The following is a 14322-nucleotide window of genomic DNA, read 5'->3' on the forward strand; positions in this document are numbered from 1 at the left end:
GGCATTTTGCAAGATCTGAAACCTAGTAGAGCTCCATCAGGTCGTTGAACTCATACAAATGATCCTGCGGGTCATGGTTCCCATCAAACAGCCACATGTCGAGCATTCTAAACCCCGGTGGGAGTGGAGTAGCTAGCACTTCTGGAGAGAAAGGGGATGCAGAGGCGACCTGGGCCTGCTCGTTTTGCTGCTCCCTTAACCGTTCCAGAGCTTGTTGTAGCTCCTCAATTTGTGGTAACGGAGCCAATTGGGGATTGCTTTCACCCATGCGAGTCCGGCCTTCACGATTACGGTTCAGGAAATTCCGGAGGTCGGACTCCTCTTCGCCTCGGCCAGCATTTCCGGCTGCTCTCGACACACGCTGACTAGAGACGCGTGAAGGCGATGGATTGTGCGGGGCATTTTCACGACCCTCGCGGTGGTACGAACCACCCCGCGAGGTGTGGGGACCACCCGCATGATAGCGATCAAGATCGTTCTGCTGGCGGTGATAGGAATCGTCGCGCCCGGCACTTTTGCTTGGGTTCACCTGCGACGTGGCATGGGACAGCTCGGGATTCATTTTTTCACCGAGTCTCAGCTTTGCCGGCACCCTGCTAAGGGCACGGTTTGTGTTTGCTGGTCCTTGGGAGCCTGTAGGCTTACTTTTTGCCACTTGCTTACCCTTACGTCTACGCGCTGCAATGCTCGTGGCACGGGCTATTTCCCTTTGCCGTGCTTTCGCGCGACCTGCAGGCGTTTTTGGTCGTTGCACCGCCCCAGCTGTTGTAGATGATATGCCTTGGTCCAAACGATCCAGCCTCTGGTTGACCGTCTGGAGAGTATTGTCGAATCTCTCCAGGTAGCTTCTGATGGCGGGGTCAAGCTGCAAAGTTGCCGGGATATCCACCGCAGCATTTTGTGAAACTGGAAGTATCCTGGAAGGGGTATCCCCCTGGGTTAGGGGAACTCCCTCAACGAGCTGGTTGGCTTGCGCAGGTTCAGATTGGCGGGCCATTTGTTGCTGTAGGACCAATAGGTTGAAGATTCTCCTAATGAAGGATGAACACTAAATCAAGCCCTCCTTCTAGCGCCAAACTGTTGATGCGTGATTTTAACACCAACTAATCGACACGTGCGCAACGTTGATTGGTCAAGAGACACACGTGATTATGGATAGAAATCTGAAATAAATGCAATGAGAGCTTTTTAAAGTGGTTCGGATGTTAAGGTAGCAAATCCTACGTCCACTGATTTGTATTAGTATTGTGGATCAGGTCGCACAGCAGACTGACTTACAAATGATTGGGAAAAATAAATACAAAGTTTACAAGAGAGAGAGAGAGAGAGAGGGAGAGAGAGAGCTAGTTCCCAGTGTGAAAATAGCCGAATCCCCTTAATGAAGGGGTCTTCCTCCTTTTGTAACAAGATGAATGCAAGTAATCATCATTAAATCCTTAGGTTGGTGTGAATGTCAGGACATAATCCAGCTTTACGTCACATTGCCCACTTCCCAAGCTGATTTCACGCGATTTGGAGCAGGGAAATGGACACGTGAGAGCTCCATAGCATTTGGCAGGCCTGACGTGCGCTTACCGTTCTGACGGGAGCAGGTCACACTTCATCACGTGATTTCCCACGTCAGCCCTTGATTTCCCAGGCATAACACTTTTCTTTCAATTATAAAATTCAACGAAATCAAGTTTAGGAGTGAGGACAAAGAGACGTGCCTTCACTGGCTTTTCAATTAATGTATTTTTCTTAAAAAAAATATCAATTCTTATTCTGGAAATTTATATAAAAAAAATTCTTAATCCACAAGGATGATTGGATTCCACATATCTCCCACAATGTTGTGGCTATAGCCTTTTCCCGATTTCATGCTCCAACTCAACAACCCCATGAATCTTACAAGCTCCTAAAACTGAAGCATCAGCCTCAAGAGGCATATTTTTTATAATCTCAGCGGCTTCACTCAAAAGCCCAGCTCTTCCTAACATATATGTCAACCACACACCCATGGTGTTCCGTTATTGGTTTAACCCCAAAAGAATTAGACATTGAGTGAAATAATTCCAAACCCAACTCCACAAATTTAGCACGTCAAGAACAGCAACAAAAGTAACCTCATTAGCACAAAACCCTCGTTGTTTCATCTCTCTTCAAACATGTCCAAAGCTCCCTCTCTCTTGCTAGACAATATTGAACAGTTGCATTCCTAGTACATACTTCCTTGTAAACCATTAATTGAATTAAAAAACCTTGTTGATAGTAGCCCAAACAACCCGCCTTTCCGTAGAAATCAATCAGCGCCGTCCCCATGTAAAAGCACTTACAAACCTTTCATTCCTCAGTCCTCACAATACATCCATGAACTTGCTTCCCTAAATAAAAAACAAGACCCCAACTCTCTCAACCAAACCAGCGCATAAAAGAGTACAATAACATAAGTAGCCTCATTTGGTTTCACTAAATCTTCATTCACAATCATATCCTCAAAAACCTAATTCCTTCCACAAAACAACCGTTCCTCGTAAACCCATTTATAACTCTAGTCCCAGAAACAATCACCATATTTGCACAATGACGTTGTAAGATTGTTCAGATAATTTTTTTTTTGGGTAATGTGAGTATGATTCCGTCAAACTTTTTTCAGCTTTGGAAATATTAGTTTGACAAATGCCCACGGACTCAGCATTAAGAAAAAATGGATGATAAAATACCTATGATAGCTTGATTCAACAATTTTTACATCGAGTAAAAGCAACAATGAAGAAGATCTAATATTAGTCTCATGTCATCAGCAGGAACATTTATCATCTCAATCCTAGGAGCTTCTTTTACAATTTACTCAAATATACAAAAAATAATGCCAAAGCAGCAGATTTAAATATGGTGGATAAGGGGATCCCATATTTTCCTTTCCTAAACAGACCTTCCACAATCGGCCAGAAAGCTACCAACAGAAACACACTGCAAAAGAACTCAGCTAGGCCTGACCCTTTCCCAACTGATATTGGTTGTGGCCCCAACAAGCCGGTAGCCAATGCAGTCAAGTGCACCAGCACAACCGTCGTGACTGACACAAAAACCGGGGACTCATCGAAGACAAATTTACCTTCATCATCATCATCACCACCATCACTAGAAGTAGATAGACCTTTCTGTGTAATTTCAAAAACCATCTCAGATAATCCTAAGAGTTTTAGTATCACATTTATAACTCCAAACAACCACGCAGTCATTGTCACAATTCTTGCCATACATTGGCCAACCCACCATGAATAAACTGAGAATCCAGTTCGAATGAACTCTGATAGAGTATATAGATGGTGGATCACAAAAGGAGCCACAATAAAATATATGCCTGGTTCTTGTACCTGCATAATTTAACACATGCTAAACAGTGAGATTTTGTTTACATGTGATCCACTTCAATCTTAGCGGTTTCCCTTTTTACTTGAATCGACTTGAAAACATGTGACACCAATCAAGTAAACCTTTGAATGCAAATTGACAAGATGCAAAGTCGATGTGACAGCTAGCACAATGAATATTGCCAATATAAACATATCATAGGGTGGTCTTATATAATAAGTTGTTTAAGGCACAAATAATCATATATGTCATAGACAAAAAATTTATTATTTCGATATATTATATGTATAAGAAAACAAAAATACACACTTTTTTACGATCAATATGATAAAGACAGCTCTTATATGATTCATTTAATCGCCATCATAACAATAAAAAAAATATAAAATAATTATGTTAAGTTTTCATCCTACTTAAAAGTTTGAAACGAATTGATATAAGATGTCAACTTGATGTAGTATTAGAGTCAAAAATCTTAAGTTTGAATTCTCACATAAGGATAAAGAAAAAAATATCAAATTTGACATGAGAGAGTTTATTGATCTAATATATGTTAAGCCCTCGTCTACAAAATTAAGCTTTTAGGTATGAGTTATCATCCACCATGACCCGTAAATGACAACAATAATATTATACTTATAAAGATTTTCATATAAAGTGAGGAGGTAAAAAATAAAAGAAAGAGTAAAAAAAAAAAAAAATAATAAAAAAAAAAAATAAATTAATTTTTAAAAAAATAAATTATAAAAAGATGTTTGTAAAATTTGTTTGTAAGTGCAGCATTACTGGAATGACAATTACGAGGCCATCTTTATGAATTAACAACTGATACGAAATTATTGAGGTATTGTATGTAGAAAAGGACATATGACTGCTGTAAAAGTCCATAGCCCTTACCTTGGGCAAGAAATTAGAGTTGGTGAGGATGCAATAGGCTGGCAGAGTAGCATAGCAAAGCTCAAAAATGGAACGGAAGCCCCAAACAAGGAGCCACAAATACGCCAAGCATTGCCTGAATTGAAGTTTGCCTTTGAGGGTACCAATTACTGGATTGTGTTTGCTGAAAAAGATTTCAAGCAGTCCAGTTGTCCACCTCTTTTGTTGGACCATCACTGCAGGCCCATCAGGTGGAGCACATCCTAGAAAAGCCGGAGGGTCTGGTGAGCAATACCCACTTCTCCACCCTTTTGTATGGATGGTCAACCCTGTTAAGATATCTTCTACTAGAGATCCATATATCCACCCAAACTGAAACAAAAACCATCCGTATATAATAAAGATGTCACCATTACTTCAAATTTTGGTACTTGCTCGGAGTTAAATTTCAATTTTGATCAGTTTGATGTGTTTGTTTGCCTAATGGATAGAAGAAAATGAATACTCAATAACAAGCTGTTGAACATGTTTTCTCCTTACCTTTTTACCCCAGCCAGTACCGTATTCATAGCTACAACTTGCAACTTGGTGAGCTGCCTCAAGAGATTTAGACAGGTTGCTGGCAAAATAATCTGTCTTCCCTTTCAAAGCATGAACGGCTGATGTGATGAATTCCTTTGAATTTCCACATTCTTTTAGTAACACATTATCATATAATTTTCCTGTAAATGAAGTCAGAATTTTTAAGACAATTAATATTGGAGAAAATATTACCACATATCCTACTTTAATTTATATCTTTACCTTGATTTTCCGCTTCATCCGGCCACAAACCATAGATAACTTTTCGTCTATGAAAACATCCTGTACCTCCATAGTAAGGTCCTTGAATTCCCACTATTCCTTTCCCGATATACTATATATCATAAGCAAAACAGTACATAAATTATTTGTAACGGAGTTAGAATCTCTACGCCGTGGCTCAATTATTCTTAGGTAGAACTAAATGAACAGAAAATTTCCATTTGTAACTTAAAGAATGAAAAATGACTCACTTCATGCAAAAGCAACAAGTCTTGTGGCCTATCATAGAATAATTGTGGACACTGAATAAATGCGCAGTCTTGCTCATTCTTAGAACCGAGCATGAGACACATTGCCTGCTGAAAAATCTGTGTGTTGTTGACAAACATGTCGCAGTCCAAATTAAGCATGAAGGGAGCATCTGTCATCAACCCGGACACTCGAGTCTATTTAGCATACCAAAATTAGAAATTAGAATCATAATCTATTTGTTCACAAATTGTCATTAATTTGGCTCAGAGGAGAAAGAACAACTTACTAGTACATTCATAGCTCCTGCTTTGTAATGATGGGGATTCTTTGGCCTCTTCTCTCTCGATACGTAAATTAGATGTGGCAACCCTTCAGGCAGACCCTCCTTGTTCTCCCATAGGACCTAAAAAAGGATTAATCTAGTTAAATTGAATCTTTTGGTTCCAGAGAGACTTAATCATCAGTTTATTTCTATTTTAGTACTGGTAACAGGTCAACCTGATTAACCAAGTAGCAGCGCAAGACACAAAATATGTTAAGGGGCGTAGAATTGACTATGCTCGCAACTTAAACAGTGGCTACCTTGACTATTGTCGGATGGTTTCGCAATTCAGTTTGGGAGAAAACAGCCAGCTCGCCAGTTAGACCAATGGGAAAAGGCTGTTGCGCTGCATTCTCTATGCATCTGCTAAGCTGCTCATACTCCTCCTATAAAACATGAGACATATTTTTGAAAATAAATAAATAATGGTATAAGACAATAACGTTTAGTCGGCATACAACTATTTGTTTTTTTGTGTCTTTCATTAAGGATATATCGACACGAATAAAATATGAATAATGTTAAGTCTTATTTCCCTTCTTACTCCTTTCTCTTACTCTTCATGTGGTAAGTAGGTGTAAAAAGAGAGAGAAGGGAGTAAAAAGGGAGATTAATATGAGTGAGTTAATATCCCTTTTTACTCCCTTCTCTCTCTTTTTTCACTCTTACCACATGAGTGAGTAAGAGAAAGGAGTAAGAAGGGGGTGTAAGGCTAACATTACTCATAAAATATACTGAGACTAATATTTGTGCACGAACATTTGATAAAGAGAAATTCTTTCTTGTAAAATATTTTTCATCAGATGACAAGTTTCATACTTAAAAACCTTTCTTTTACCTTCATATATTTCCATTCCTTTTGGAAATCCCTAGAATTTGCACTGGACGGTTTCGATTCATCCAAGAAGTACCGAAACGGAGCTCCAACTTGAATATTGTTTTTCCTACAGAATGGCACCCAAAGCTTGGCAAATTTGGTTGCTTCAACGAGAGAATAGAAGATTAGAGGTGAACAGCCATCATCAGAGACATAGCAGGCTAGTTTGTTAGCTGGATAATCAACTGCTAACAAAGACAGCACAGTGTTCACTGTGAGGATAGGTGGCTCTAGCACAGCATCAGCCGTTGTTACAAACACGTCCATTGGTGGAAGTTCCGGCACCCTGTTGAGTTTAAACTATTATTGAACAATTATACAAATAAATCATATGTCGTGATCAAAACAAAATATTTGTGTTATTTGTTACCGTTGTTGGAGGCGTTCAGGAAATGGTTTGTATAACATAGGAGTCCATCTGGTGCAAACAATGAGAATCCAATTGAAAGTGAACCATAACTCGCATAAGAAGGCGAGAAACCAAGCAAGTCCATAATTGTTGAGAGACATGAGACGATAGATTAAAAGACAAAAGAGAAGGAACAAGAGAGCGACATCTACAGCTCTTTGGTATGTGTTTTTGGGAAAAACCTTTTCAAAAAGAGGCACAGAAATTATTGGATTGGCCATGGAGAAGATATGAAGTGTTTGTTTTTCTGGCCGCCTGACCTTTTTAGTGGCTATAATGCTTATATTGAAGTTGTCCCAAATATTGTGATTATTGATTTATATTGAATGTTTAACTTTTTTACTTGAACGACTGGATTTGTTTTATTTACATGGAAAGAGTCAAGAGACACACATGCCGCCCAGTAACATTATTGTGTTGATAGATCCAGGGCTTACAAATATTTATTAAAAATATGGAAATTTAGACTTTCTGTCGAAACCTTATTTGGTACATTTACGTAAGTAGTGACGAAAGTTCATCCACCGTCGGGACTCGGGACTGACTCTCCTAACAGAACCACATAATATTTTATGGTGTTTGTTTGTTTTATACATCTCTTCTTCGCATGCATTGTATTGTCAATACAAACTGTAGAAGAAAGTGAAAGCTCGTCAGAACCTGTTTTATACGTCTCCTCTTCACATGCAATCGCATTGTATTGTCAATACAAACTGTAGAAGAAAATGATTAAGAGAAAACTTCTTCAATAATAAAATAATATTGAAGATACATCCTTATAAAATGTTATTAAGTGAAAATTTGATTTTAATTTTAAATTAATTAATTATATCTTACCACGTAATGTTATATAAAAATTATGTATTTGTAGTATTACTCTCTATATTATTATATGAAACAACATCACAACTAATTTAAATATACATAAACTCTCAACATCCCAATTTTTTAATCGTATTGATCCCATCATTAAAACTTTGAAGTTTTTTTTTTTTTTAATTTGCAATTCCAGTGATTTTACCACAAGTTGATGGCGTGGAAAATACAAGGAAAACCTAAAACATATATATGCAGAAATTTTATGAAAAAATTAAATTAAAGTGTTCACTCAAAAAAAAAGATGAGTTTTTGTATAGCCCTGCATTGGTATAAAAATTAAGAAAATAATAATGAATCCATTATAACTTGTAAAGAATTAATCAATTGAAAGACTTACATGTTATATATAATATTAATCATTTATTTGGACCCTTATGCACGCTTCATTGACAAGAGAAAATGACATATATGGCCAACTAATGCTATCTGTAGAACAAGGACGATATTTGCTCAATTAAATATTCTTAAATCATATGATTTCCGTTGTGATACATAACTCTATCATATGCTAAATGGCTTTAATTAATGATTTAAAGTTATTAAGCAATTAATATACCACCAAATCATATCCTAGCTGCCTTATCAAGAGATTGTTAAGTTCACTAGTTCAGGCCAATCCTTTTCAAGAACCCCAAGAGTCCACCAATTTCAAACCCATATACGACCACCTTCCGTTAACAACAGATACACCAGCTTTGCAGGAAAGAGATTGAAAGTGTTGATACTCGGTTTTGGCACCAACTAATCGTCACGTGCGTAATGTTGATTGGCTAAGAAACACACGTGATAATGAATATAGAAAGCGAAATAAATGCAAAGAGAGTTTTTAAAGTGGTTCAGATGCTAAGGTAGCAAGTCCTACGTCCACTGATTTGTATTGATATTGATAACGTGGGTCAGGTCGCAACAGCAGACTGACTTACAAAAAGTTGGAAAAATAAATACAAAAGCGTGGGAGAGAGAGAGTTTCTTGTGTGAAATTGTCGAATCCCCCTAATGAAGGGGACCTCTTTATTTTATATCAAACTGAAGCGTGTAATCATCATTAAATCCATGGGTTGGTGTGATTGTCAAGATATAATCCGGCTTTATGTCCCATTGCTCTCTTCCCAAACTGATTTCGCACGATTTATTGCAGGGGAAAGGGACACGTGTGAGCTCCATATCATTTGGCAGGTCTGACGTGTGCTTGTTGCTCTGACGGGAGCAGGTCACTCTTCACGTGACTTTCCCACGTCAGCCCTTATTTTCCCAGGCATAACAGAAGCCCCCTAGTTTTTAAGGTTTGAGGATCGAACCTTGGAAACTAAGTCACATTGGAGGTTCTGGTCACTCCGACCTGAATGGGATGAGCTCGGCACAGGGCCTTTGGCGAACACGACCTCGCGCAATTCCTTGCCTAAGTGACCTGACAATCTTCATCCTCGCGACCTGGATTTGTCGGATGCTCCTTTCCGTACCTTAGGGTTAGAGATTCAATGAACCTGGTTCCACGCTGTCAGGCGCTCTGCACGCACCGCAGTGTCTGCCAGGAACATTAAATGCGCTGTGCTGATTCGGCGTCGTTTCGATAGCTTTGTCTGCACGACACATTTGAAACGACGACTCCTATCAAGGCATTTAACGCGACGTGGGGCGCATTAAATGCGGGGAGAGGGGGGGAAGGCTGTCATTTTGGTTCCGAGAAGTGGTAACCGTCGATTCACAATCTGTATAAAAACTCACATTTTTCAGATGAGGTCACGAAAACTCCTTTCGCTTCGAGTGACAAACCTTTGCAAACCAGAAATCATTCTTTTCCGACCGACGCTTCTCAGGCAACTGAAACAAGTTCCGGCCTCGGTTACGCATTCCAGAAAGTAAGATTCTCCTTTCTTTCTCTTTTTTTTTTTTTTTTTTTTTTTGCATTTGTTTGGTTGGTGGGCAATGGCACTGAGTCTCTCGATGTTCTACCAGAGACACGCCATTGTTGCCGGATTCGAGCCGTGGGTGGCGGCTCAAGTTACTATTAGGGTTTTAAGAATTTGTCCCCTGCCGCCGCACGGGACAAAACACGAAGGCCTAAATGACCGTGTCTGTCGATGTTGCAGACTCGAATGGATCCGTCAACGTCTAGACCCGAGGAAGCGGCCAGTTCGTCCTCGCGGGACTTTCCCGAGGACGCATCCCTTGATGTCTTCTCGGTTCTCACCCAAGAGGAATTTGATAGGGTAAAAAAGCAATTTGACGTCCGCACGGAGGTGTTTCTCGACCATACCAGGTCGTCACGGTGCCCCTCAGGTGGCCTTGCTGCGATCTCCGAAGAGATCTTCAAGGGTGGAGGCAGGATTCCCCTCCATCCTTTCATCAGGTCGGTCCTAGATCACTTCGGGATCGCACCGATGCAACTCACGCCAAACGCGTATGTCATCGCCGTCGCGATGTACATCGCGTGCTGCGAAAGCGGCTTGGGTGAGCCAACGGCAGTGGAGCTCGGCGTCGCCTATTACCTCAAGAAGAGTAGGGACAAGGACTCATATTATTTGTCTCGACGACCTACCATTGCCGCGGGGATACATAGCTATCCCAGCAATACGGGGGGCTACGAGACAAAGTTCTTCTTATTCTGTTATGACGGCTAATGCCGCTTTCAGGATCCAAGTAGGTTTTTCTTCGCTGGGTTCATTATCTGCTCGCATGATCTATAATAACGACCTGTTCTTCTTTTGCAGTTAACAGAACGACCAGCCAAAACTTACTTGCCGACCCAGATAGGCTCGTATCTTTTGGAGTACTGGACGAGGAGAGCCGAGACGCGAGGAAGGCAAACTTGCGGAAGTACGGTTTTTTCAGCAACAAAGCGTCTTTAGAACCCTTGGAAGGTAAGGTTACGTTAATTCCCGTCCTGGTCGCGAAGCAATTTTGTTTACTAACGAGCTTAAATGCAGAAAACATGCCCCCGAAGAAGTCCGAGCAGCCTCGTCGAGCTCCGTTTGTCCCTCGATCGAGGAGGGAGAGAACGGCCGAAGCTGCTCGTCCCATTCCTGCACAACCGGTGCGAGCTGCTGCACCTTTGCAGCCCCCTGCGCATGAAGCGACCAGGGCAGAACAGGTCGCTCAGGCACCACCAGCACGCCCAAGGCGTAAGGCTCCGGCCCAAAGGTCCAAGAAGAAGAAACAGGTCCAGGCCGAAGAGTCTGAGACCGAATCCAAGGAGGAGCCCTTGAGGTCGCGGAGGGACTCAAGGAGGTCGGGCAAAGAGCCTGCAGGTGAGGCGATCACCTCCGACAAGGCGAAGGACGCACCAGTGCTAGACTTATTGGGGAGTCTGCCCAAATACCTGCAACCGATAGTCTTTGGCCTACTCGAGTGCGAGCTATCGGAGTCATACAACGAGTTTGCTGATACGGGCGATGACCTGATGACCACGTCGTTCCAGCATCTAAGCAAGGTAAACGAGCTGTATTTGAAACTTCATTCTGATTTATTTCATTCTGATTTATTTCTAACTCGTATCTTGCTCACAGGCGTTACTTGCGATGAGGATGTCTATGGAGAAGACATGGCTGGGAGCCACGAAGGGGGCCAACGACCTACAGGAGGAGGTCGCGAAGCTCAAGAAAAGCTTGGAATCCGTCGAAGCTGAAAGAACAGAAGCATTCGATGCGGCGAAAGGTATCTGAGCCAAAAGGATGCCGCTTTACGAACGGTGGATTTCCAAAAGATGGAACTCGATCGACGTGCAGAGGAAGTTAAGGAACTTCAAAGGACAACCACCAGGCTCTCCAAAGAGGTCGGAGAAAAGGACCAGGAGATCCAGGTGACCTTCACACGGGCTCAGCGAGCTGAACAAGAGAGGGAGGCCTCTGAACAGGAAAGGCAAGCTCTTGAGGCTGAACTCCAGGAGAGTCGCGAAAGGATCGCCTCACTGACTGAAGAGATGCAGAATCAGTCAGAGGAGATGGAGGAGAAGGCCGCCGACTGGGCGATCGGGTGCATTTATTCCCTCCGATCGAGGAACCCAGATATGGACATTTCCGACCTCCCGGAGGGGTGGCAAGCGACCTTGCGGATCATGACCGAGGAGGACGATCAGGAAGCCGCGGCCGCCCAATGACCCAACCAGGCAGGGGGTTCTAGTTCAAAGGATCCCCCTGACCAGCCGTAATGTAATGAATCGGCCCCATCGTAATTGGGTCTTAAACTTTTGTTTGTACATAAATGAAGACACTTTCTTTACAATTGTAGTTCGCTTTTTCATATATATGTACAGTTTACAATTGTGATTTACATAGGCAATTACATACAAATTCTTACATGCGAACAGAACACGTGCGAACTGTTTCGAGCGAACAAAGTAATACCTAACATTAAAGAAATTAACAAAAACTGAGAGCTGAGTTTGGGATTACTGATAGTATGGCCGGAGGTGCTCGGCATTCCAAGCTCGGGGTACTTTGGAGCCGTTCAATCTTTTGAGATGGTAAGTCCCCAGTATGATTACTTTGTCGACCCGGTACGGACCTTCCCAGTTAGGCCCTAGTACCCCCGCACTTGGCTCTCTGGTCCCGAGGAGAACTTCCTTGAGTACAAGGTCTCCGACCTAGAAGTCTCTTCGCTGACCTTTGAGTCGAAGAACCTCTTTGCACGCTGCTGGTAGGCTGCTATCCTTAGCGAGGCCTTGTTGCGGTGCTCTTCGACCAGATCCAAACTTGCTCTCATAAGCGCTTCGTTTTCGACCTCATTGTACAAATCCCTTCGAAGAGAACCAGTCCCGACCTCTACAGGGATCATCGCTTCGCAGCCATAGGCTAGCGAAAAAGGGGTTTCCGAGGTGGAGGTTCTTGGAGTTGTCCTGTACGCCCATAAGACTTCGGGGAGATCGTCAGCCCAATTTCCTTTGGCTGCCCCAAGCTTGGCCTTTAGAGTGTGCTTGATGGTCTTGTTGACTGCTTCAACTTGGCCATTCGCTTGCGGTTTGGCGACTGAGGCAAATTTTTTATGGATGCCCAGCTCGTCGCAGAACTGCTTGAACTCCTCATTATCGAATTGCTTTCCATTATCCGAGATGAGGGTGTGAGGAATTCCGTAGCGGTACACAATGTTCTTGAAAACGAAGTCTTTTAGCTTTCTGGTCGTGATCGCGGCTAGCGGCTCGGCTTCAACCGATTTTGTGAAATAGTCTACCGCGACCACGGCATACTTGACCCCTCCCTTTCCAACTGGCATGGGGCCGATAAGGTCGATCCCCCACATGGAAAATGGCTAGGGGCTAGACATAGTAATCAGCTCGTGAGATGGGGCTCGCGGAATGTTCGCAAACCGCTGACACTTGTCACATTTCTTGACAAAGTTGTACGCATCTTCTTGGATCCGGGGCCAATAATATCCCTGATTAACAACCTTGTTCGCAAGAGATCGAGTTGCTGTGTGGTTACCGCAGATCCCTTCATGAATTTCCCTCATGATGTAGTCTACTTCTTCACTGGTTACACATCAGAGGAGAGGGGCACTGAATCCTCTCCTGTACAGCTGATCCCCGATGAGTGTGAAACGAGCAGACCTTACTCGCAGGACCCTTGCCTCGATCTTGTCGCTAGGCAAGGTCCCATCCTTGAGGTACTGGACAATGGGGGTCATCCAGGAATCCGATTGAGCCACATTTACGGCCTGTTCGGTCGAGCTGATAGTTGGAGCATCGACGAAACAAACAGGGATGTTATCAAGAGCCTCTAAATCCAACAAGGAGGCTATCTTTGCCAAGGCGTCCGCTATAGAATTGCTTTCTCTAGGGATCTGAGTGATTTTGAAATGCTTAAACGATCCTAGAGAGGCCTTAGCCTCTTTTAGGTAGCGGACCATGTTCTCTTCCTTGGCTTGGTACTCCCCTAGAATCTGGTTGACGACCAGCATAGAGTCGTTGTAAACGCTGATCGCGGTTGCACCCATTTCTTTGGCAAGTCGCAACCCGGTGAGCAGGGCTTCGTACTCGGCCTCATTGTTGGTCGCTTTAAACCCGAACCGGAGGATACCATGAATTCGAGCCCCCTCGAGGCTCACAAGGAGAAGACCCACACTGGCTCTTTTCCTGTTTGATGACCCGTCGACGTAGAGGTTCCAGGTCGACAGGTTCTGAATACTTTCTTGCCCGACTTCGCTAGGCTGTTGCTCGCTTGGGAGATAGGAAAATTCCGAGATGAAGTCTACAACAGCCTGCCCTTTGATGGTGGACCTGGGCTTATACTTTAGGTCGAACTGGCTCAATTCCATGGCCCATTTGAGCAGTTTACCCGAGGCCTCTGGTTTCTGGAGGACCTGCCTAAGGGGGTAATTTGTCATTATATTGATCGTATGGGCATGGAAGTAAGGTCGCAGCTTTCTGGATGCGACCAGCAGAGCAAAAGCTAGTCGCTCCATCTCCGGATACCGCATCTCAGCATCCGATAGACGCATACTTGCATAATATACTGGCCATTGAGCCTTTTCCTCTTCCTGTATTAAAGCTGCGCTGACCGCGAACTGAGACACGGACAGGTAGATGAGCAGGATCTCCTATGGAAGAGGCTT

At 42.9% G+C, this 14322-nt stretch overlaps 1 protein-coding gene across 1 annotated transcript; it reads right to left on the bottom strand.

Annotated features, from left to right (window-relative positions):
• Window positions 1-2737: 2737 nt before the first annotated feature.
• On the bottom strand, window positions 2738-7197 carry LOC116121568 (cellulose synthase-like protein B4). The gene is made up of 9 exons (XM_031407526.1): window positions 6859-7197; window positions 6450-6774; window positions 5872-5997; window positions 5576-5692; window positions 5289-5483; window positions 5038-5149; window positions 4774-4955; window positions 4255-4605; window positions 2738-3359 (listed from the first exon to the last, which is right to left on the bottom strand). The coding sequence occupies exons 1-9, from the start codon at window positions 7116-7118 to the stop codon at window positions 2820-2822; spliced, it is 2208 nt and encodes a 735-aa protein (XP_031263386.1). The 5' UTR covers window positions 7119-7197; the 3' UTR covers window positions 2738-2819.
• Between the last annotated feature and the right edge of the window lie 7125 nt (window positions 7198-14322).

The sequence above is a fragment of the Pistacia vera genome, unplaced genomic scaffold, assembly GCF_008641045.1.
Source record: "Pistacia vera cultivar Batoury unplaced genomic scaffold, PisVer_v2 Contig994, whole genome shotgun sequence".
Lineage (NCBI taxonomy): Eukaryota > Viridiplantae > Streptophyta > Magnoliopsida > Sapindales > Anacardiaceae > Pistacia > Pistacia vera.